The sequence below is a fragment of the Mesoplodon bidens genome (assembly GCF_964165515.1).
Source record: "Mesoplodon bidens genome assembly, chromosome: 1".
In the NCBI taxonomy this organism is placed as follows: Eukaryota; Metazoa; Chordata; class Mammalia; order Artiodactyla; family Ziphiidae; genus Mesoplodon; species Mesoplodon bidens.
In genome coordinates, this window is record NC_138176.1 from 56,150,924 (window position 1) to 56,176,766 (window position 25,843).

At 37.9% G+C, this 25,843-nt stretch overlaps 1 protein-coding gene across 2 annotated transcripts in view; it reads left to right on the forward strand.

The window, feature by feature from the left end:
• Positions 1 to 25,843, forward strand: part of PPARGC1A (PPARG coactivator 1 alpha) — a gene marked incomplete at its 5' end in the record, with an annotated part of 312,376 nt that overhangs the window by 274,895 nt on the left and 11,638 nt on the right. For both annotated transcript variants that reach the window (XM_081228987.1, XM_081228988.1), the window contains 3 exons: positions 10,428 to 11,343; positions 12,134 to 12,238; positions 12,391 to 12,511. In XM_081228987.1, the coding sequence (XP_081085113.1) occupies positions 10,428 to 11,343; positions 12,134 to 12,238; positions 12,391 to 12,511 (1,142 nt within the window). The remainder of the gene's footprint in view (positions 1 to 10,427; positions 11,344 to 12,133; positions 12,239 to 12,390; positions 12,512 to 25,843) is intronic.

Consider the following 25,843-nt stretch of genomic DNA (forward strand, 5'->3'; position numbering starts at 1 on the left):
AACAAATGCTTTCAACCAGAACTATGGTGCCTACACACACTGTGGTCATTGTTACTAAGTTTAATTTCACCCTTTGAGTTTGCTAAATTACCTCCTTATGAAAGGTCTATTGCATGATTGCATGATTTGGTCAAGCAGTAGAGCAGTTAATTTCATGGTATTTATATATATTTTATATGTGTGTATACAAGTGTAAATATATTGTTATATAATAATACATGTACACACATGTATTCACATATAAAGAATATATATAAGATCATTTCTTAAATAAATTACAATTACACATGTGATCATAAGTAACTTTTGTGTGCATATATTATGTGCAGTAGAGGCCTTCTTGTCCGACCAATGAGTGAGTATTTTGGTGGTTTTATCTGAAACGTTGATTGAAGTATACACAGTTTAATCATTTTACTTTTGCTTAAAACATACAAATTATACATTTAAATACAAAATTTTTGGTATAAGACAGAGAGACCTTTGCACTGAACTTAAATGTACTAACTAGGGATCCATTCATCTTTCTGGCACAAACTTCACTAATAATGCAACATAGATGGTATTCACATTTCGTTTCTTACTTTTTGAAGGAAAATAATTAAGGGTATTTGTGTGGTAGTCTGAGTGCAGAATCATTCTAGGTTTTTATGATTTTTTAATATAAATCATAATCATAATTCCTTATGTTTTCCCATACCATCCACCTACAACTAATTTGACAGCCCTTCTTTTAGTAACATACCTTTATCAGGTCTTTTAATAGAAAAATCTTTTCTTACTAATATTTCATTCAGTTATATAATATTTTATTATCTGACATAATTTCAGTCACCAGTACAATAGACATTAATGGATTTGGGAAAATACATTACCTTGGCTATAGTAACAACCAGCTGAAAGGAATCTATTAACTAGGAGTGTTCAGGATGCTGTAGGTGTAAGTTCCTTTGGTTTAGAGAGGATTGAGAAAGCTTCCACTATATATACTGATACCAAGCTTTCCATTAAAGAAACATTTTTTTATTTTTCTCTGATTATAAATAATATAAGCTTACTATAAAAAATGTCAAAAATACAAACTAGTGGAAAAATTGTGTATAGTTCTAAATTGTTTTCTATGGATGTTTTTACATCTCTGATCATTTTGTATATACATAATTTTGCATTCTGATTTTTCAGTTAACATTTTGATAAGGAAGTTTTATATCATCACAGACCCTTTATCATCAGGCTTTTCTTAGTGTGCTGTATAACATTAGTTTGAGTAGGTGTATCAAAATGTATCAAAATTTAATTATACTTTTATTGTTACACATTTAGGTTGTTTTAAAGTGTTACCATTTTGAAATAGCACTGCAGTGGAAATCTTTGTTCATAAATTCTTTAAATCTTATTTTTCTCAAAATAAATTACTAGTAGTTATTAATACGAATATAAGGATATAAATATCTTGGGGGCTTCTGATACATATTGCCCCATTGCTTTCCAAAAGAGGTGTTTCCACTTATAGTCCTATTATCACTATGTGGATACATTTGCTTTATTACATCCTTGCTAGCATTGGGTATCTTCGTTTTTAAAATATTTTGCTCATTTATATGTATAACATATCATTTAAATTGCATTCCTTGTACTCATGAGATTATGGTGTTACAAAAAAGCACTTACTTTTATTTTCTTCTTGTCAGAGTTTTATTATTTCTCTTACTGACCTAATTTTAAATAATTTAGTTATACATTTGAAAGGTTAGTAGGCTACACTGTTGAGAATTTATAGAAGATACTTTTAAAAAAAATACTTAGCATCCTAAAAATATATACAGTGGATTTATTTCTGTTGGTGAACCAGAATTCATCTTACTAGCTTAAACCCCTTTTTCTTAGTGCTTTGAAAGATTATTGAATACAACGGAAATCAATTTACCAACATATATAACATATATAATACCTGCTCTATGCTTGCAACACTGTAGGTCTTGGGGAATATTTATCAAGCATAAGACATAGAGACTAATCCTTGCAAAGCATGGACTACTGTACTTGGCTCATAGTAGGTGCTAAATAAATGTTCTTGTTTTTAAGATGTGGGCTTATAGTCAGTTGGGAAAATAACACATATTGTCCAAGTAGCACGAAGGGAAAATATTATTTACTGTTTATAATGTTTTGCTACTTTCAAAAGAAGGTTGTTTTTCATTTGTTGAACATGGTGGTAATGAGTGCAGATACACATTACACAAGCTGATGTATGGCCAAAGTGCATTACATGCAAGAAGGGAATTCGAGCTACAGGAAAATCAAGGGATGAAGAACAACTTGGAGGCTGTAGAAGGTGGCTAGAAGGAGAAGTTTGAAACCTGCTCAGAGGATGGTATAGGGAGGAGGAGACTGGGGGAGAAGATGGTTATTTTTTTTGATAGAGCTATTGTGTGTTTGAAGTGCTAGACAATGTGTAATGTTCATGACCTCCATCCTCACCAAACGTCTTCAGTAAAATTTGTTATGTAGTAGCGTTTGGAGGATATGACACACACTGATTGTGCCTCAAGAGAATCACCAAAGGGAGAAAATAAGCTTTCAAAGGGAACCCTGTAACATGGCTTCAAGTTAAATACCATGATTGTGCAAAAGATTGAAAAGAATTGTAGAGACAGTTCAGGACTGAAGGAAGCATTAAGGCAATACCATTAGGCAGTGAGTGACAGAGTTGATCTGTGGAAAAGAGTTTGGAGGAAATTGAGTGCTCCACTGACTTGAGGTGCCTTAAGGGAGAAAAATATTTGCATCTGATTTTTAAGTGTGTAGGTGGAAAGGAGAGAAGATATTGATGGAGCAGAAGATACTGTATTGTAAATTGAAACATAAAATTGCCAGTATTCAACCTTTTGGACATACCAAAAAAATTGGCCATTTCGTGTGAGACTACCTGAACTAAGATACTTTAAAAGCTGCAAATCTCCAAATGAAAGTAGTCTATTATGATTTTTTAAAAAACAGACAGCACAGTTTAGTGAAGCTGTGCAAAACCTTGGCTCTAATATTGGACAAACCCAAGTTTAAATTCTGGATCTACCCCCATCTAGCTGTAAGGCCTTTGGTCAATTTAATTAAATTCTGTAAGACTCAGGAAGCTTATGTGTCAAATGAAGCTGATCACAGTACCTGCATCTCATTGAGTCACTGTGAGGATTAAATGAGATAAAACATGAAAAAAGCTTAGTCCAGTGACAGCATATGTGTTCAATAACTATTAGCTATTTAATTACTAATTCTACATTAAATTCATTTCTGGAGGTCATTGTACCTTCCTGCTCATCTTTTCAACTTTTGACTACCTTTTACCTGTTTCCTTTTATTGGCCTTAATACTATCTCCTCTTTGGCACTCTCATATATGAAGTTATGTATTCTTTTTTGTGGTAAAATTCCCCTAATTCCCCATGAAATTGAACATATACTGCTTTTGGTGTGGGGTTGGGATTTACCAAATCAAGGTAGAAAAACCTCCTCTTGGGCATTCATTCTCTCAACAACAGGTACTTCTGCTGTTCCTACAAATCCTAGAGGCTAGACATTCACTAATAGGCACTTCACATGTATTATTTTTTGACTCTCTGTCCATTTAATTGTGAAGGAAAAAGCTATATGTCGGATTCTAGGTCTGTGGTGGACACTGGGTTCAGAGCAAGTCTGTCTAACTAGAGATTATGTAGATTATGTCTCTTTCCTGAAGCCTGAATTTTAAAGATAGTAGTGGACATCTGTTATGTTAAATAGGTTTTATTTCACTTGCCAAGTGTCATTGATAGGTATTGGTTGCCAGAAGCATTGTGTTGAGAAGGATGCTAAGGCCAAGTCTGTACTCAGTGGGAATGTCATGATCAGTTAGTAATGTCTGCCGTCAGTGTAGCAGAGGGGTGGACAGGGTGCGAACAGCATTCAGGTTGTTGATTTGTTGATCCTTCGTATACATGCTTAACGCCTTTGGTTGCAACAGAGGACATGGATCAAGCTGTTGCCCAGGACTTTCTGGTGTCTTCTTATTTAATTTTACAAATTTTAGTGAAATTTTCCAAACATTTAAGTGAAAACGTAAAGAGTCAACAAAGTTCTAAGACCTCAAGCATAATTCCTCTGCCCCATCTGCAGAGTCTTTGGGAAACAGGAGGGATGAGATAGGAAGTTTTCTTTATTAGGTATCACCAGATGGTCTGCCTTTGTGATTGTCCTAAAGTAGCTCATTTTGGCTGATAAAAAAAAAATGCTTCTCTTTTACAGGTGTAAAAACTAATTTGATTTCAAAATAGCTGTTAGTAAAGCAAGATGAGAGAAAAGAGAATGCTCTTTTGGCAGAAGGCATTTAAATCTATTGCATATGGAGATGTTCAGAGTGCTAGACTTTTTGCTTCTGAAATGGGAGTGGCAAAGCAATGTCAGCTCAACAAGGTGATGGTTTTAACCACAGGACATGAAGGAATTTGATTAGGAACCCCCAAATTTTTATTTATATATATTTATTTACATGTACATACATATATATGTATATGTGTGTGTGTATATATATATATATACACACATGTATATGTATATATAAATGTTTTATTTTTATTACTGTAAAAGTAATAAGAATAAATATAACTATTTTAGAACTAATTAGGAAAATAAGAACAAAATCATCAGCACCCTCATCACCCTAACTCACGAGATCTTAGCAATGCTTTCCTCCATCGATATGTATATTTTCCCCATGGTTTTCATGATGGTGGATTTGGTTTAAATCAGTAGTTATTCAAATTGCACTTCAGTAGACTTGCACTTAAAAAACCCTGCTCGTTAACCCATCACTGAGTAATTTCTTATTCTTTTATGTGGAGTCTTATATTGTCATTTTTGAGCTTCCCATTTAAAAGCTGATTTTGCTGGATGGTATATTGACAAACAGCATAAATTTGCTATACCCTCTTGGTATATACATCTTTTGTATGTGACTTATCTGTGGGGAAATAGACCAAAGCAAAATAGGAGCAGTAGTTGGTAGTTTTAAAAGAAAGCCACAGCGACAGAGAACTAGAAAGTGATTTTGACAGGTCATATAATCCATTCCTGTGGCTGAAGAAGCCAAGAAAGGGAGACCCAACAAATTCTCTTTACAGCCCATTCCAGTGTTTTGCAACTCGTCCTGACAGGAATTTCTTCCATATTTCATATCCCTCATTTTCTATTTTTAATCTCATTCTTCTTGACTCAGCATCTGAAAAACACCTCAGTTTTCTTTTCTGGAAATGGTACTGTCCAATGTCTTTCAAGCCAAGGATAGCAAAGCAATTTTCTCTCCCATATCAACTTCAGGGGTTTCGTGGGAGACACCTGGAAAGCCAGACTCCTCTCTCCCTGACCCGGACCCCCTCTCCTGCCCCAGCTCTGTGGGAAAGTGCCCGAGGGCCAATGAATAACAGCTTCATCTTCCATGAGCAAGAGTTGGGGCATTAGACACATGTCATAGGAATGTTCTGAAGCTTTTCTGTAAGGTGAGTTTGTTCCCCAGTTCTCAAGGCTGATATAGGAAATCCTTAAAAAGCAGGAAAGGCAGGGGCTCCATCAATCAGAGGGGACATGTCAGCCTGGGTACCAGAGCGAGGTGTGGGAGGCCCTTCTGTGTCAGGGGTTAACACTTTGGTTGCTGGCTTTTGTGGAGATCCAGTGAGTCCTGGGGAAGTTAGGGGTGAAGAGAGAGCACTGGAGGAGCTTTTATCAACAAAATATTTTAACAATTATAGCAGTAACAGTTCATACTGATTGAGTATCAGTCCTTCCTATGCTCCCTTGACACCGACTCCAAGTTCTTGAGGCCAAAAATATGTGAGTAGGACTCAAGTCACTCTCCTCTCTTTGCCCAGTCCTCCTTCTTTGGTGAGTTTTTAAGCAAATTAGAAAATCATCTTCTCGGTGTCTTTCCTTGAGAAATCTTAGAACTGGCATGTGACAAAAGAATAATCCCATTGTCAAACTCCAAAGCGAGTCACAGATTTAGCAGGAGGTTGTGTGAAATGTAAACTGTAAAACTGTGTAAACTATTAAAAAAGATCTTGCTGAAGTCATTGGCTGGATAGTGGAGCACAGAATACAGAGCAGAGGACTTGCCATTTATCAGTCATTCAATTAAGCACACCAACCCAAAAGAAAACTCCTCAAAGGAAATCGTTTTATAGCACATAATGAAACACAAAACCAAACCAAACTTGTCTCTGACTTTTTTTTTTTAAGGGCTGTTTAAAAAGATAACTGGAGAGTGTGGGAGAGTGTGTACCACTTCCCCCAGATTTGCTGTGCAGAAGTGCAGAAGTGTGAGTGATGTAGAGGTACTTGTTTATTATAGAGCACATTTCAATGCAGTAATCATAAATATTGCTAAGGTTGTGCTCCATTGAAATATGACCTACATACTCTTGATTGTTTGTGTTACGTGATTTGTCTGACACCCATTACATTCTGGGTAATAGCAGCCATTTGTTGCTCTGCACAGCAGGCTCTTCTGACAAAAGAAAATAGGCAGCAATAAAAAAGCTATAGTCTGAATTACATTCTGCACAGTGCTGCACTGCTGAGAGTTTGTGCAAGTGTGTTAACAATGTTCTGAACTGCCTCTTGTCAGCCTTCAGCCTGTAATGGCCATCTGTCCTCACATAAATCTGTCAAAACCTGCTAAGTTCAAGAGAGAGCATGGAATATACCTTGTACTGTCAACACCAAAATGTACACATTCCCCAGAAAATCAACACACAGGAAATAATCCGGAGGTTATGGGAAGCATTAGCCCGGTTGATTTAGGCTTGTGGGCTGAAATTGAGAGTCTGGCAATTAGTGGGAAGATGACAAAGGTAGTGGCATTGAGGAATTGAGTATTGACTGCCCTTCTACCACAGGGGAAAATATTCTGGGTGGAGAAGATGGGGTTAGAGAAATCTAATTAGTTCAGGTGCAGCAAAGGGTTCCCTGTCCCGGTCACAACTCCTAAAAGCTGGACATCACGTTAAAAGAAAAAAAAAAAAAAGCTTCTTACACTTTTGTTTTGCTTTGTTTTGTTTTACTCTGGATCTCAACCCTATCTGGAAATAGATTTTCAATGAGGCACTGGTGACACGCAGTCTCATAATCCTTCAGATGTCTCAGTCTTGCTCTGGGATATTCTCCTCGGATTAAAGAAGTTTCAATAAACAGTCAAAAGGTTAGGGAATGATCTGAATTATTTTTCCCTGCCCACCGACTCACTAATCCTAAAATAACTTCCATCTACTAAGAGAGTATTATTTAATGAGCAGGGCCGTCCGAAATTTCTAGCCCTGCTATTTTCACTCACAGGGTATATCTGGTTATCTAAGGGTGTTTCTGTAAGTTTTAAGCAGATACACAAGAAAATCTGTAGTTACTGCAGATTTTAAAGAATGATCTCTTTATGAAGTCCCGGGGGCTGAATCCCTGAAATGACAGCATTTGGTGGAATATTCAGCACATAGTAGGTGCTGAGTGAAAGTCTGTTTAATTGCCACAGGCCATCTAAAATGAAAAGGAAGTAAAAAGCTTTGTTTTTAACACCAAGAAACTCTAATCATGTGTTAGCGCTCCCAAGAGCAACTTGAGAATCGGTTATTTAAGCGATAATGAGCTTAGGTACTAGGACAAGAGTTTCAAATGTTCAAGACGAAAAAGAATTTCTATATTTAAAATCCCTAGATAGCTGAGCTATTTTTAGAACTAGTCTCTCTTTAATAGTGGCCTAATTTGGTGTTTCTGAAGTTTAGGGTTTCTTTTTATAAGTCTAGAATGTCAGTCAAAATATATCTACCTGAGATCAAGGCAAGGTGCCACATAGACACGACGGGAAAGTGGCTCTCCATAAGTGGTCTATGAACCGTGTCATTAAAAATATTTGACCAGCTTCCCAAGTGATCCGTGGGCCACTGAAATGGGACACCTACCAGTAAAGAAGGATCTAGAAAAATAAAAATGAGTGAAACATTTTGCAAAAATAAGCCCAAGCAGTATTCCACTGAGAGCTCCTCATCTGTCTGGAGAGACAAGATATAATTCACATTCAAAGAGAGATAAGCGTGAAAATATAGCAATATCTGGTAAGTGACTGATCGTGGCAGTAAATTATTGGAAAAGTAAAAATTACCCCCATTCAGAGTATCATGAAAGGATCTATGAAGTTGTATTTGAGGATGTTGAATGTCATTTCCCCCAATTCAAGGGCTATCTCATTTGGAATATTTGACTGTTATTTACTCAGCAAAGAGAGATTATTCATCATTATTTCTTTGAGCATCTTAGCTTCCTGTGAGAATTATTTGAGATCTTGTCATTTCTATGCTGGGAATTGGTATCTTTACATTTGTTGTAGCAGTAATTGGAGATAGCATGTGGTAGAAATCAGCGTGTATGAATGGGGCAGTGCAAAGGGAAGAGGAAACAAGCAGAGAGAGACAGACAAACAGAAAGATAGACAGGATAAGAAAGAAAGCACGAAAAGGAAGGGGAGAAGGAGATGGAGGGGGAATGGCAGGAATAGGAAGAGATGGAGGAGGGGAAGGAGGAGAGAAAATTGGCCATATAGGAATTCCTTAGACTGAGTAAAAGATATACTTGTCTGTGAAAGAGGGAATACAAGGAGAGTGAACTTCAGTGACATAGATGATTCATTCAGTAATGTCACCTCCCTATTATCTTCAAGCAAAGAATGGGGGGCAGGCGTACAGTAGGCTGCTGATAAAGGGAAGCTTTTCTGAGACTCAGATGTGTCACGAAGGGAGAGCAGTGTCTCCTTCTCTTTGTGTTTGCATTTCCCTGTCTTTCTGAACTTTTCTGGGATAGATTTCCAAAGTCAAACCTCTTTGCATTTTTGTATGTTTCCTTCCCTCCTTTAGGGAGAATTAGCTATGTGTAATAAAAGTTGCCAAATACTGGTGCAAAGTATTTCATTTTAAGGAAAATATTAATTTCTTCTATCTCTGTATTGTCAAGTAGGGGAGAGAGGCAGTGTCTTCCTATTCATACCAAAACTTCATGTAGCTTTCTGTGCCCTACTTGGTTATGTGTGTGTGTGTGTGTGTGTGTGTGTGTGTGTGTGTGTATACTTTTATTTTCTAGCAAGGTAGAATTTTCCTTGAAGCATGCAGTCGCCTTAAGTCTAACCCCAGGCTTCTTGTGGACTTGAAGTTCTTTTTTGCTGAATAGCATCCTCCCATCCTCCTAAATAAAAAGTGTATTGTAAACTAAAATGTTCCCTTGTAAGCATAAAGTCATTTGAACTCCAGCCTGCCCTTCTTCAAAGTTCCGTCGACTCTGGAGCTTTTCCACAATTCTTCTTCCTTGGCATAAAGGGCTGAGGAGGACTTAAGGGTGAAACTGAACAGAGATAACTAGCCTTCACACACTCTCCCACAATGACTTGTGATGGAATTTTCTGCCCTCTGTAGAAAAGCACAAAAGGCAACAACTGACCGATTCCCCCTCTTCTTCCTTTCTTTTTTTTCAGTTTTTTCAATTAGTTAGTTGCCGAAGCTTGGATTCATTTCAATCCTTCAGCCTCGTAACCCACCCGGATGTGGTGTTCCAAATAAAATGGTCCACTGGCACTGCAATATTTAGTGTTACTGTTCACTTAAGTTTCTGTTGCAGAACCATATTTTAGACAGAATGTATTAGTTATGCTTACAAGAATGTACTATACCTACATTAGCCATGGTTTACAGAGTTAATGAACTGTGGAGACAAAGAATCATTACCGTCATGTTGTAGAGTTGTCTGGTGCCCTGCATTAGCTGGCTGAATTTTACTGAACTTACTTTGATGTTGCCAATGTCATTTCCACCCTCCCCCCCAGTTGCTGTCATCCCATCTTTTCTTTTCTTTTTTAAAGTTGCCTAATTCTTTGGCTCCATGGGTAGATATCCTTGATTTTACAAAAATCCCTGACCTACATGCATCCTCCCCAGCATTCTTTGCAGACAAATGCCACCAAAGGTCTTCTATGATTTCCCTGTGTCCCACCGTGTTAATTTTCCACAACTCAGACTGCGAGAAGCCCCTGTAAATCTGAGCTTTGGTAATGCCTGGTGGTGACGTGGTCATGTTTCCTGGGAAGCAGGATCTGTTAGCATTGGCGTTTGAAATACAAAATATCATGGCTTTCACCACAGCCTCATATTGTAGATCCATCTTTTCTTGGTGACAGAGGCTTCGGGGGACAGAGTCACTTTTTACGGGCTTATCGTGAATTTAGTTTCCTTCCTTTTCACTGAGTTTTAACCGTTGTCTGAAATCTTGGAAAAGTTAGGAAAACATATCCTGGTATTTAACAACATATCTCTGTCTCTTTTCTTTCTCTCTCTCCCTTCCCCTTTTTTTTTTCTTTTATTATCTTAGGCCTAACTCCACCCACAACTCCTCCTCATAAAGCCAACCAAGATAACCCTTTTAGGGCTTCTCCAAAGCTGAAGCCCTCTTGCAAGACTGTGGTACCTCCGCCATCAAAGAAGGCCCGGTACAGTGAGTCTTCTGGTATCCAAGACAATTACTCCACCAGGAAAGGGCCCGAGCAGTCTGAGTTGTACGCACAGCTCAGCAAGACCTCCATGCTCACCAGTGGACACGAGGAAAGGAAGGCCAAGCGGCCCAGTCTGCGGCTGTTTGGTGACCATGACTATTGTCAGTCAATTAATTCCAAAACGGAAATACTCATTAATATATCACAGGAGCTCCACGACTCCAGACAACTAGAATATAAAGATGCCTCCTCCAACTGGCAGGGGCAGATGCGCTCTTCCACAGATTCAGACCAGTGCTACCTGAGAGAGGCCTCGGGGGTGAGCAGGCAGGTCTCTCCCAGCAGCACCAGAAAACAGCTCCAAGACCAGGAAATCCGAGCTGAGCTGAACAAGCACTTCGGTCATCCCAGTCAAGCTGTTTTTGACGACGAAGCAGACAAGACCAGTGAACTGAGGGACAGTGATTTCAGTAATGAACAATTCTCCAAACTACCTATGTTTATAAATTCAGGACTAGCCATGGATGGCCTGTTTGATGACAGCGAGGATGAAAGTGATAAACTGAACTCCCCTTGGGATGGCACGCAGTCCTATTCATTGTTCCATGTGTCGCCTTCTTGTTCTTCTTTTAACTCTCCATGTAGAGATTCCGTGTCACCACCCAAATCCTTATTTTCTCAAAGACCCCAAAGGATGCGCTCTCGTTCAAGGTCCTTTTCTCGACATAGGTCGTGTTCTCGATCACCATATTCCAGGTCAAGATCAAGGTCCCCAGGCAGTAGATCCTCTTCAAGGTAAACCTTGTCAAAACCCACCCAAAGCCTAAGGCGTCCCCAGGAAGTGAAAACAAAACCAAAGGCAAAAAATGCATTCAAAACCCACAGGCAGCCCAGCCCCTCACCATCCATTCCCAGTGCCACAAGAACTAAGGAGATTGTTGTTACCCATACATTCCTCTCCATCTTCTCTTTTTTTTTTTTTTTTTTTTTTTTTGCGGTACGCGGGCCTCTCACTGTTGTGGCCTACTCCCGCTGCGGAGCACAGGCTCCGGACGCGCAGGCCCAGCGGCCATGGCTCACGGGCCCAGCCGCTCCGCGGCACGTGGGACCCCCCCGGACCGGGACACGAACCCGCGTCCCCTGCATCGGCAGGCGGACTCTCAACCACTGCGCCACCAGGGAAGCCCCCCTATCTTCTCTTAAATCTGTCATTCTTGAACACAGTGCCTTGAGCCAGTCAGATCAGAGAGAGCAATTTGTAAGAAACTTGCTCATCTAACTTTTTCCATTACCTGGAGAGCTGCCTTGTGCCAGGATAGGTGAGATCCATGCAAGATAAAGCTGACAGTGTACCAGGCCAGCGTTCGGCATTCACATCAATAAGAGACGCTGCAAGAGAACACGTCACTCCAGACCTCTAAGCTGACTAGACGATCACAAACTGTCACTGGGAAATCTCACAAGTAGCTGGGAACTGAAAGCCGGTTTATGTAATGCGGAATTCCAGGGGCTGTTCAGTCATGCCGATAAACTGGGGTTCACTGGCAGTTGCAAATGCCCTTTTGTTTTTCCTCCTCTCTCCCAGATCTTGCTACTACTATGAGTCAGGCCACTGCAGACACCGCGCGCACCGAAATTCTCCCCTGTGCGCGAGATCACGTTCAAGATCGCCCTACGGCCGGCGGCCCAGGTAATGATACAAGTCCTTTTCCCTCCGCGCCTCTCATCTCCTCCCGTAGATGACAAGATGTTTTCTAAAACCCTGCCCCCTCCCCGATTTCTGATTAATTTTGCTCATGCGATTGGAGGTGGTTGCCTTAATGATGAAGTTATGTTTCTCAGGTATGACAGCTACGAGGAGTATCAGCACGAGAGGCTGAAGAGGGAAGAATACCGCAGAGAGTATGAGAAACGGGAGTCTGAAAGGGCCAAACAGAGAGAGAGGCAAAGGCAGAAGGCAATTGTAAGCAGCTTGGAGCTTACTTTCATTTTACAGGAGGGTTTCTTTTCTTTTTTTCTCCTGTCTTTTCTTTTCGTGGGGGTGGGCATAGATTAGAAAATCAGGTAAAGACTCTTGTTAGAATATGCAATACTCAGCCTTTTGGCTTTAAAGCATCAGTGAGTCCTCAGTCCCTCTTAACACAGACTATTGGAAAACAAAATGTTAGGTCAGTGTATTTCTCCTCCATACTACCTGTTTCTCATTCATCTTGAAGCTCATTACCGTTTTCGACCTTTGTTTCTAAAAATGGAGGAAGGAGAGATTTGTCCAGTCAGATACTGGTCCCATCAAGCTAGAGGATGAGTTCTTTGTATTGTTCTCTGCTGCTTTTTTCTCTGAGTGGAAAATGAAGAGATATCACTATTTGGTTTCAGTTTTCGTCTTTTCGGCAGACATGAGGGTTGGATTGAGTTAGATTTAAAGGCAGTGGTAGAGAAAGATTTGCTAAGAAAGTCATCATTTCTTCCTTGTGCCGGGTCAACAACGAATACATCCATATTTCTTATGAACTGTTCAATAACCTATTATGGATTTCAGCACCATGTACTGCAGGGTATTACATTCACTTGACATATACACAGTACTGACCCTTTGGGGTAAGGATCTAGGTTATGTGCATCTAGTTCGTTCTCTGTTGGTCAGACCTTAGAAGGCAAAAAGGAGGTCCTCCAATTGTCAGCATCCAGTACTTGTTCAAGGCAGATATTCCTAATTGATTAAGGAAATCTTTCCCACTGAGCCCCAATAGAGCCTTGAGGGCTTTCCCAACGTGGTGCTATAGGGAGCCATGGCATATCCATTGGAAATGGCACTGTTTTCATTCACTGCAGCTGCTGTCTGTTAGCTGCTAAATGTCATTTCAATGAAGATCAACCTTTGACACATCTTGCATACAAGCTAACCAGGGCTTAGGGAAATGATTTTTAGCTGTAAATGTTAGATGGATATGGTACCTTTAAAACAACCCACAACCATCAACAAAATCTTGAAAAACCTACATAAAAGAGCTGACTAATAGAGTCCAAATCAAGCATTGGCCAACAGTTATCAACTGGAGGAAAAAGGTTAACTGAGAGGTTTGTTAACTCAGGCACTCAAGGAGAAAGAAGGGAGAAGTCATTGAATACTTAGGCTAAAGATCTAGGGCTTTGCTGCCATTTAACTTTTTTTTTTTTTTTTTTTTTTTTTTTTTTTTAATTAGTTTCTGCTTTATAACAAAGTGAATCAGTCATACATATACATCTGTTCCCACATCCCTTCCCTCATGCATCTCCCTCCCTCCCACCCTTCCCATCCCACCCCTCCAGGCGGTCACAAAGCACCGAGCTGATCTCCCTGTGCTCTGCGGCTGCTTCCCACTATCTATCTACCTTACGTTTGGTAGTGTGTATATGTCCATGCCTCTCTTTCGCTTTGTCACAGCTTACCCTTCCCCCTCCCCATATCCTCAAGTCCATTCTCAAGTAGGTCTGTGTCTTTATTCTCGTTTTGCCCCTAGGTTCTTCATGACATTTTTTTTTTAAATTCCGTATATATGTGTTAGCATACGGTATTTGTCTTTCTCTTTCTGACTAACTTCACTCTGTATGACAGACTCTAGGTCTATCCACCTCATTACAAATAGCTCAGTTTCGTTTCTTTTTATGGCTGAGTAATATTCCATTGTATATATGTGCCACATCTTCTTTATCCATTCATCCGATGATGGACACTTAGGTTGTTTCCAGCTCCGGGCTATTGTGAATAGAGCTGCAATGAACATTTTGGTACATGTCTCTTTTGGAATTATGGTTTTCTCAGGGTATATGCCCAGTAGTGGGATTGCTGGGTCATATGGTAGTTCTATTTGTAGTTTTTTAAGGAACCTCCATACCGTTCTCCATAGTGGCTGTACCAATTCACATTCCCACCAGCAGTGCAAGAGTGTTCCCTTTTCTCCACACCCTCTCCAGCATTTATTGTTTCTAGATTCCTTGATGATGGCCATTCTGACTGGTGTGAGATGATATCTCATTGTAGTTTTGATTTGCATTTCTCTAATGATTAATGATGTTGAGCATTCTTTCATGTGTTTGTTGGCAGTCTGTATATCTTCTTTGGAGAAATGCCTATTTAAGTCTTCTGCCCATTTTTGGATTGGGTTGTTTGTTTTTTTGCTATTGAGCTGCATGAGCTGTTTATAAATTTTGGAGATTAATCCTTTGTCAGTTGCTTCATTTGCAAATATTTTCTCCCATTCTGAGGGTTGTCTTTTGGTCTTCTTTATGGTTTCCTTTGCTGTGCAAAAGCTTTGAAGTTTCATTAGGTCCCATTTGTTTATCTTTGTTTTTATTTCCATTTCTCTAGGAGGTGGGTCCAAAAGGATCTTGCTGTGATTTATGTCATAGAGTGTTCTACCTATGTTTCCCTCTAAGAGTTTGATAGTTTCTGGCCTTACATTTAAGTCTTTAATCCATTTTGAGCTTATTTTTGTGTATGGTGCTAGGGAATGATCTAATCTCAAACTTTTACATGTCCCTGTCCAGTTTTCCCAGCACCACTTATTGAAGAGGCTGTCCTTTCTCCACTGTACATTCCTGCCTCCTTTATCAAAGATAAGTTGGCCATATGTGCGTGGGTTTATCTCTGGGCTTTCTATCCTGATCCACTGATCTATCTTTCTGTTTTTATGCCAGTACCAGACTGTCTTAATTACTGTAGCTTTGTAGTATAGTCTGAAGTCAGGGAGCCTGATTCCTCCAGCTCCGTTTTTCGTTCTCAAGATTGCTTTAGCTATTCGGGGCCTTTTGTTTTTCCAAACAAATTTTGAAATTTTTTGTTCTAGTTCTGTGAAAAATGCCATTGGTAGTTTGATAGGGATTGCATTGAATCTGTAGATTGCTTTCGGTAGTAGAGTCATTTTCACAATATTGATTCTTCCAATCCAGGAGCATGGTATATCTCTCCATCTATTTGTATCATCTTTAATTTCTTTCATCAGTGTCTTATAGTTTTCTGCATACAGGTCTTTTGTCTCCTTAGGTAGGTTTATTCCTAGATATTTTATTCTTTTTGTTGCGATGGTAAATGGGAGTGTTTTCTTGATTTCATTTTCAGATTTTTCATCATTAGTGTATAGGAATGCCAGAGATTTCTGTACATTAATTTTATATCCTGCTACTTTACCAAATTCATTGATTAGCTCTAGTAGTTTTTCGGTAGCATCTTTAGGATTCTCTATGTATAGTATCATGTCATCTGCAAACAGTGACAGCTTTACTTCTTCTTTTCCAATTTGGATTCCTTTTATTTCCTTTTCTTCTCTGATTGCTGTGGCTAAAACTTCCAAAACTATGTTGAATAAGAGTGGTGAGAGTGGGCAGCCTTGTCTTGTTCCTGATCTTAGTGGAAATGGTTTCAGTTTTTCACCATTGAGGACAATGTTGGCTGTGGGTTTGTCATATATGGCCTTTATTATGTTGAGGAAAGATCCCTCTATACCTACTTTCTGCAGGGTTTTTATCATAAATGGGTGTTGAATTTTGTCGAAAGCTTTCTCTGCATCTATTGAGATGATCATATGCTTTTTCTCCTTCAACTTGTTAATATGGTGTATTACATTGATTGATTTGCGTATATTGAAGAATCCTTGCATTCCTGGGATAAACCCCACTTGATCATGGTGTATGATCCTTTTAATGTGCTGTTGGATTCTGTTTGCTAGTATTTTGTTGAGGATTTTTGCATCTATGTTCATCAGTGATATTGGCCTGTAGTTTTCTTTCTTTGTGACATCCTTGCCTGGTTTTGGTATCAAGGTGATGTCGGCCTCGTAGAATGAGTTTGGGAGTGTTCCTCCCTCTGCTATATTTTGGAAGAGTTTGAGAAGGATAGGTGTTAGCTCTTCTCTAAATGTTTGATAGAATTCACCTGTGAAGCCATCTGGTCCTGGGCTTTTGTTTGATGGAAGATTTTTAATCACAGTTTCAATTTCAGTGCTTGTGATTGGTCTATTCATATTTTCTATTTCTTCCTGAGTCAGTCTTGGCAGGTTGTGCATTTCTAAGAATGTGTCCATTTCTTCCAGGTTGTCCATTTTATTGGAATAGAGTTGCTTATAGTAATCTCTCATAATCTTTTGTATTTCTGCAGTGTCAGTTGTTACTTCTCCTTTTTCATTTCTAATTCTATTGATTTGAGTCTTCTCCCTTTTTTTCTTGATGAGTCTGGCTAATGGTTTGTCAATTTTGTTTATCTTCTCAAAGAACCAGCTTTTAGTTTGGTTGATCTTTGCTATCGTTTCCTTCATTTCTTTTTCATTTATTTCTGATCTGATCTTTATGATTTCTTTCCTTCTGCTAGCTTTGGGGTATTTTTGTTCTTCTTTCTCTAATTGCTTTAGGTGCAGGGTCAGGTTGTTTACTCGAAATGCTTCCTGTTTCTTAAGGTGGGATTGTATTGCTATAAACTTCCCCCTTAGAACTGCTTTTGCTGCGTCCCATAGGTTTTGGGTCGTCGTGTCTCCATTGTCATTTGTTTCTAGGTATTTTTTAATTTCCTCTTTGATTTCTTCAGTGATCACTTCGTTATTGAGTAGTGTATTGTTTAGCCTCCATGTGTTTGTATTTTTTACACATCTTTTCCTGTAATTGATGTCTAGTCTCATAGCATTGTGGTCGGAGAAGATACTTGATACAATTTCAATTTTCTTAAAATTACCGAGGCTTGATTTGTGACCCAAGATATGATCTATCCTGGAGAATGTTCCATGAGCACTTGAGAAAAATGTGTATTCTGTTGTTTTTGGATGGAATGTCCTATAAATATCAACTAAGTCCATCTCGTTTAATGTATCATTTAAAGCTTGTGTTTCCTTATTTATTTTCATTTTGGATGATCTGTCCATTGGTGAAAGTGGGGTGTTAAAGTCCCCTACTATGAGTGTGTTACTGTCGATTTCCCCTTTTATGGCTGTTAGTATTTGCCTTATGTATTGAGGTGCTCCTATGTTGGGTGCATAAATATTTACAATTGTTATATCTTCTTCTTGGATCGATCCCTTTATCGTTATGTAGTGTCCTTCCTTGTCTCTTCTAATAGTCTTTATTTTAAAGTCTATTTTGTCTGATATAAGAATTGCTACTCCAGCTTTCTTTTGATTTCCATTTGCATGGAATATCTTTTTCCATCCCTTTACTTTCAATCTGTATGTGTCTCTAGGTCTGAAGTGGGTCTCTTGTAGACAGCATATATATGGGTCTTGTTTTTGTATCCATTCAGCCAATCTGTGTCTTTTGGTGGGAGCATTTAGTCCATTTACATTTAAGGTAATTATTGATATGTATGTTCCTATTCCCATTTCCTTAATTGCTTTGGGTTCGTTATTGTAGGTATATTCCTTCTGTTGTGTTTCTTGCCTAGAGAAGTTCCTTTAGCATTTGTTGTAAAGCTGGTTTGGTGGTGCTGAACTCTCTCAGCTTTTGCTTGTCTGTAAAGGTTTTAATTTCTCCATCAAATCTGAATGAGATCCTTGCTGGGTAGAGTAATCTAGGTTGCAGGTTTCTCTCCTTCATCACTTTAATTATGTCCTGCCACTCCCTTCTGGCTTGTAGGGTTTCTGCTGAGAGATCAGCTGTTAACCTTATGGGGATTCCCTTGTGTGTTATTTGTTGTTTTTGCCTTGCTGCTTTTAATATGATTTCTTTGTGTTTAATTTTTGACAGTTTGATTAATATGTGTCTTGGTGTATTTCTCCTTGGATTTATTCTGTATGGGACTCTCTGTGCCTCCTGGACTTGATTAACTATTTCCTTTCCCAAATTAGGGAAGTTTTCAACTATAATCTCTTCAAATATTTTCTCAGTCCCTTTCTTTTTCTCTTCTTCTTCTGGAACCCCTATAATTCGAATGTTGGTGCGTTTAATGTTGTCCCAGAGATCTCTGAGACTCTCCTCTGTTCTTTTCATTCTTTTTTCTTTATTTTGCTCTGCATCAGTTATTTCCACTATTTTATCTTCCACCTTGCCATTTAACTTTGAATCTACCTAAGACCAAATTAAAGGCCTTGTGAAAATTATAACACTTTCCCTCATTTTTCTCAATTTTCAAATGAGCTGTGATATTAAGATTTGCCAGAGTATCATTAGTTAACACTTAAGAAGACTAATGAAAATTAAAAATTCAATTTTCTAATTTAGATGTTTTTAATTAATAGCCTGTTCAATAATTATAATAATTCACATTTATAGAGTGCCATATAGTTTACAAAGCCTTGTAGTATGGCACAGTACAGTTAATATATACCAAAGAGAGTCATGTTGAGTAAGCATGAAGGAAAATAGTTATTTAAGTGTTTTCATATTCATATTTGATAAAACTCTTCATGTTTCTTCCCAAAAGAATGACACTAAAGAGAGAAATTGTTTTATCATATATTTGCTCATTTGTGCAAAATATAACACAGCTGTAACCAAAGCTATGTAGATAAATGTAGATAAATGACATGTGCTTATTCTATTCTTCCAAAGATAATTTAGTCCCAGATACTTACTAGGGTGAAGAAAGGGAGGGAGGGGTCTTTTTGCTAGTTTGGTTCTTTACAAATAGATCAAATAGTGTGATGGTCTATATTCCATAGATGCCTGAGCCAAAAGCACTCTTGAGGCCACTAGCCTCAGTTTGGAAGCAGATACCACCCTACCACCCTGCCTTTCCCTGTGTCACAAATATTGACCAGTTCCTTGGTTAATTCTTTGACTAAGACAATCTTTATCAGTTCCCTTTGAAAGACAGCAATTATAGTGCAAATGTCAACTTGGCTTATATTAAGTCATCATAATTAACTAGAAGTTTGTGAGAATTTTGGCTTTGAGATTTTTATTTTTGTTTTTAAAAAGCAGATTAAAAAAGAAAACTAGGCCATAGAGATTGTTTACTAACACAGTGACCCATAGGTAGTAAGAGCTTAGTATAAAGATTTGGGACTTACTGTTAAACCAATTCCCACTTGGACTATTAGATGCTATTTTTGTTTAAAATAAGTGAAAACACATGACTATATGAGAGACATTTGTTAGGTGCCTGGGCTCTAAAATTAGGTAAGACCTAGTCCCCACATCCAGGGAGTTCAAGTCTACTGGCTGGTAAAGATACATGGAGAGGCAATAGTGTGTGTTAATTACTATTGCAGAGGATGCACCTAAGGTACTGCAGTGGCAAATGGGTCGGCAACCAGCCCTGGGAACGAGGGAGGGCATCCCTGGAGAGGGTGAGATTGATTTGAAACCTAAAGGGAGGAAGGGCAAAGGTTTTTTTCACCTGTGCTGTCCAGTGTGGGAGCCATTAGCCATGAGGCCAATTCAGCTAGTCCCAAATTTAGATGCACTATGAGTGTGATTGAATTTTGAAGACAGTACAAAAAAAAAAAAGAGTGTAAAATACTTCATTAATATATTTTACATCAATGACAAGTTGAAACAATAATATTTTGGCTATGCTGAGCCAAGTAAAATATATTATTAAAATTAAATTTGTTTCTTTTTACTTTTTAAAATGTGCCTCAGAAAATTTAAAAGTTACATATGGTGCATTATATTTTTATTGGAAAATACTATTCTAGGCAGAGACTTTAGCTTATACTAAGTCTCTGGAAAAGAACAAGCTATATTGGGAAATTACTAGTCATTTAATTAGAACACCAGGGTACAGGAGAGGCAAGAAATAAGTCTGGAGGGCTCCATGGTAGCCAGATCCTTGAAGGGTCCTGTAAGTCATAATAAAGATTTTGAAGAATATCTTGAAGGCATAGTGGAACTATTTAATGAGATTACCCGCAGGAAGTTTTTCTGATTGATTTCCTTCCTCAAAATGACCTGCTTTCTTGTGCCATAATGCATTTGCAAAATATATTTTTACGGAATTGGAGATACAAGCAAAGATTTTTGACTCATTTTGACTCATTTTTGACTAGATTGGCTTGAAAAGTCATTCATGAAACAGCTAAAGGAACTAGGACCATTTGCCTAAGTTGGTCGGGTAGGTGGTTTCCATTCAGATTTCTGAGACACCCTTAAAGTAATGAATAAATAACAAATTATATCTGGAATATCTTGGGTGCAGTGCTGGATTATTCATTAATTCAGATCAATTTTATAATCAGTGGAATAGCAAAACAGAGGCTCCAAAAGGAAATGAAAAAAATAATGTTACAATCATGTAATAGATATTTTACAAAATTAACCTTTGCTACCTTGTCTTGTGGTCTATAATATTGACTTACTTTTGAGTTCCATAAGAAGGAGATGGTGGTTTGGGTCATCTATAAACTTTTTATTATGTATGTGTCCAAAAGACTTTATTCAGACCTTCAGTGCACCAAATCAGACAGCTAAGAAAAGACTAATAATTAGTAATTACACAGAATCATATGTTGTGGTTGAATATTGCCATTGTTAAAGTTGCTGTTTTCCTCCAATTTCCATCTAAATGCTCTCAAAACCCAATTTATCCTCCGCTTTTCTCAGTCTCATAGGCTTGAAATAATTCAGGTTTTATTGGAACTCTGGAAGCCAGAGTATAGTACTTAATGTCTAATTATATTAGCTCTTAAGTAAACTAACCTGGATGTATTCACATCTGTCCAACCTAAGACACGAAGGAGTATTCCTGGGCCGTACTTGGATGGAAGTAACTTTGGTAAACTGAAAGCTATAGTTTTGTTTCTCCCCTGAAAGTGTCTCCTAGTAGCAGTCACTTACTGAATGCCTACTGAATCAGATGAGTGTTATCAATGTTAAGAACAAGAGGAAAAACAACAAAAAAGAAAACTTGTTTTGGCATTATGTCAGAGTTTTGGCCTTTGTTTCTATCCATTCACACCTTTTCATGGTCATTCACCCCTCCCACTTTATCTTTTAGATAGAGGACCTAGCTATACCATGCACTGTAGAAGTGGCATGGATTTTATCCACTCATCTCATCTATAGTGTTTGTAATATCCTTGGAATTTTTGAGGAAGTTAGGTTGTAACTAATCTGGAGGTGAACATAAATCTTTCATTGCCAAAGTTGACATGCAGTTTCCTTAGCATAGGAAGAGGGATTTTTAAATTATCCTGACTTGGAAATGTAGAATAAAAGTTCTGAGAACTAAAATCCAAATTATATCAGGCTGTTCCTTATTGTTCCCTAACACTGCAGAGCATTTAGTGAGATAACCCACAGAAAAGCATCAAGCATAGTACTTGGCATCTATTAGAATTTAGTAAATGTTAATCTTACTACTAATTTCCTTTTCTTCTTAGTCAAACCCCTTTTGCTAGGAGTTACTTATTTTTTGATGAGAAACAACCATTATATGTTTTCCCCAGCTAACTGGGAGGCTCTACACACTTTCTGATAAAGATTTTGATAATGCAAAGTCAGTTAATTCAGTCGGATTTTTTTTCTCTGTTTATCCCCTGTGTTTTGATATAATGAGGATTTACCATACCTGTTAATGCAACATAAATCTTCACTTTTATTATCCACCCCATCAGCAAACTAGCTTTTGTGAAAATTGAAGCTAAAATATACTTGATAAATGTTCCTTCCTCCTCGATAGTGAAAACTGGTCTGAAAATCATTTTTCAAGGAGCTTTTTCGAAAGGTTTAGAGTTCCTCCAAGCCTTTAAGGAGTTGGAAATGTTATTAAGCATTTTGATTTCTTTTCCTTTCATCTCCTGTTTAGAAATTAATGTCTTGAAAAATTGACTGCAAATGTTAAGTTTTTTTAAAGATATGGAATCTATTCATCTGTCTAATAAAACTGCAACATGTTAAAAATAATCAGTTCTTCACTAGATATTTTGGCCAATCTTGGAAAGATTTTTGTCTTTGCTTTTTAGACCTTCAGATGCCTTTTAATTTCATTTTTATCACTAGGAAAACCAAACACTCTAATCATTTTCTCAAATGAGAATTTCAACATGTATTCAATCTCTGATCTTTGTAAGATAGCAAGATGTGGTCGCATTCTTATGTTGCATAAAAGAAGATTGACAGTCAAATAGGTAATTTAAGTGATTGCGGAACAGCCCTTTGGATTTCTGTCTTTCCTATCTAGGTTGTGTCTTCTTTTTACTGCAGAATGTATCAGTATCCGATATAAAAGGTCCTCTGGTTTATCCTCTTTTGGGATTATTGTTGCATAGAGTTTCATATAAAGAAGCAATTCAGAGACTATCCTAATATGTCTGCATATGGATGGGCATATGGTCGATTTTCACTTTTCCTTTGAATTTCCTTGAAGATGAACATAGGCTGTGTATATTCCCTTAATGGTAGATGAGCAATTTCTTTGTGATGGTTCAATTTCTTTCTCTCTCTTCTGCATTTCTCCCTCCTTTTCCTCTGTACAGTAGTAACCTTCCTAAAAACATTCATTTAAAAAAAATAAATAAATAACACTCATGCAAGCAGGCGCCAGGAAGTTTAGATAACAGTCCCATCAAATTCTGCTGTTTGGCTGGAGCTGGCTGCATAAATAGAATGGAATGTGATGTGATGATTCCCTTGCTCAAGTGTACAGCACTGCCCCGGGATGAGCCTCACTCTCCATTTATATTTATTGACCTCCAGGATGTGCTGGGTGCTCTGGAACAACAAAATTACAGCCTTCAGTTGAGACATACAATCTACATGGAAGCGAATCAGGCAGCCCGCTCTGCTTGCTGTACTTCATCTGGTCAGTTATGTAGGCTCAATGGTTGCTGTCAGAGAATTGTGTTTTACCAGCTGTTTCAGTGGAGTGAGAAAAGTGAGAGTCCTTACACTTAAACCATAAAAGCAAATCATGGAAACCTTTGTTAGTACACTCAGCTGAGCTATCTGGGCAAGGGCCTTCCTATGATAAAGCACCAAACCTGGTTTTCATTCTCCATTGTCTTAGAGAGTCTCAGAGTAAGGACCACACTTAGTCACCTTTGATGTAATGAAGGGCATGGAACTAGGTGTTAAAAGTGATTAATTGATTGGCAATTGATTGATTTTTCAACAAATATTCATTAAGAGACTCTTATGTTTGGGTATCCTTAAAATATAGTAGTCGATAGGACTGGTATGGTCTGTGCTTTCATGAAGCTTTCATTGTTGGGGGAGATAGACATTAAACACCGAATAAACTATTAATTATTTAATTACAATTGGGCACAGAACTACAAAGGAGAAGTAGAGTGTTCTATCAGAGCAACTTGTAATAGAAAGCCGAACCTCACCTCAAGTCTCAGAAAGGAAAATGATTGTTGAGTTCACTGTAATTCTAGACAGTATGTGTATGTTGGTGGAGGGGAGGGAGAGGCAGTGTGGAAAGGATATTCCAAGTAGCAGAGAAGCAGCTTGTGCAAAGCCCTTAGAAAAGGGAGGAGCACAGTACATACTAGGGACTGAGAAGATCAATATGGCTGGAAATAGAGGAAAGGAAAGAATGGGATGTGGGAGCTGAAGTCCAAGATGAAGATAGATCCAGACCCTGAAGGGCCCGGTAAGTTCTGTTAATGATTTAGGGCTTTCCCTAAATGTTATGAGAAACTATTGAAATGTTTTAGATCTTAATTGGCGTGATTGGATTCCTGTACTCTTTGTAAAGACTATTCTGACCAAAGTGAAAGAATAGTTTGGAGGAGGGTAAACACAGACATAGGATCCAAGTAAAGAGGCTGTTTTACTGGTCCAGAAAGAGATGCTGGCAGCTTGATTTAGGGGACATGCAATAAAAGAGGCAGATTTAGGAAGTAAAAATCAACAGGACTTAAGGAGTGTTTGGAAATGTGGAGGGGACTAAGTGGGAAGAATCAAGGAAGGCACTTGGGTTTTTGTCCTGAATAACTGGCTAGATGGTGTTAACTTCACTGATACAAGAAAGACCCACTGGGAAGAGGCTGAACGACAGAGTTTGGTTTGGGTAATGTTGGTCTAGTTTGAGGTGCCTATGGGACATCCAACCTGAGATGTCAAATAGATAGTTGTTTATTTGAACCTGAAGCTCAGAGGAACTTCCCTGATGAAAACGGAAATATGAGTGTTGCATATGTTAAAAGAAGAAACATGGTTGATCAGGTCACCTAGGAGGATATGTATTATAGGGTCTGTGAATTGTTCAGTTACATTTCTCAAACATTTATTGAGAGTCCACTCTTTACCAAGTTCTTTGCTAAATACTGGGCACGTAAAATGGACATATGTCAAGTAAATAACATAGGACATCTCTTTGCTTTAAGCCTAAATGACTTTTTACATCATCCAAGATGTAAAAAGATATTCTCAGCACATCCAGAGAAAACTCTTAGGCAAGCTAAATCTGTACCTTTGCCCTGTGTTTCCTAGTCTCTGCCTCCGTCTAACTTAAATCTCTCTAACCTTAAATTCATTTCATTCTTGTTTGCCATTGATAGACATACAAGCTAACTGGTAAGCACTTTGTTATACTAACTTCTTACTTTCTTGAAAAACTTTTTCTCAGTTTGAGAAACATCATCATCTTTGGCCTTGTCTTCTTGGAATAAGAGATATACGATTACTTCTTACACTAAGAATGCATTCTTGTTCTTTAAAAAGTGATCCATCTTCAGGCTATAAAATATTCTTCCCATATTTTGTAGGTTATAAATTGCTACTGACTTTCGGATTATGATGATATTGACTCCACTTGTGAAAATTAGGCCACACCCTTCTCGTCTGTTCCTAAAATAAGATTCATTGGCAAAGTGAAATTTATAGCCTCTTTTATAGCTCTTATTCCTTGGAGACCCATGGCTTGAAATGGCCAGTATTTTAAGACTGTATTCTTAAAATTATTGTCTTTGGACCACCTGTATCAGAATCACTGGGGTGTGCTTGTTAAAAATAAAGATCATTGAAGCTTACTTTCCAAATTTTTTTAATACAGCTGGAATAAACCCAATAATTTGCATTTTTAATAAGCACCCCAGGTAATTTGTATTTATACTAGAGTTTAAGAATCAATATTTTGAGGGGTGTCAAAATTTGTATGTCAAACTATCATGCTGTACATCTTAAAATTATACAGTAATGGATGTCAATGATTTGTCAATAGAACTAAAAAATGTGTATATTTTATTATTACAATTCTGAGTTAAGGAGAAATTAAAGAGTTTTGCAAGCCAGGTCAGTTTCCTACCAATTTTGAAGATTAATAATCGAGTCACAAGTGTTAAAATATTTAATAGATATTATTCAGCTCTTCAGTGATAAAAAAAGATTGCATTACACACATTTCTTCTATAATACATTAAATTTCATATGACAAAGGAACAGAGAT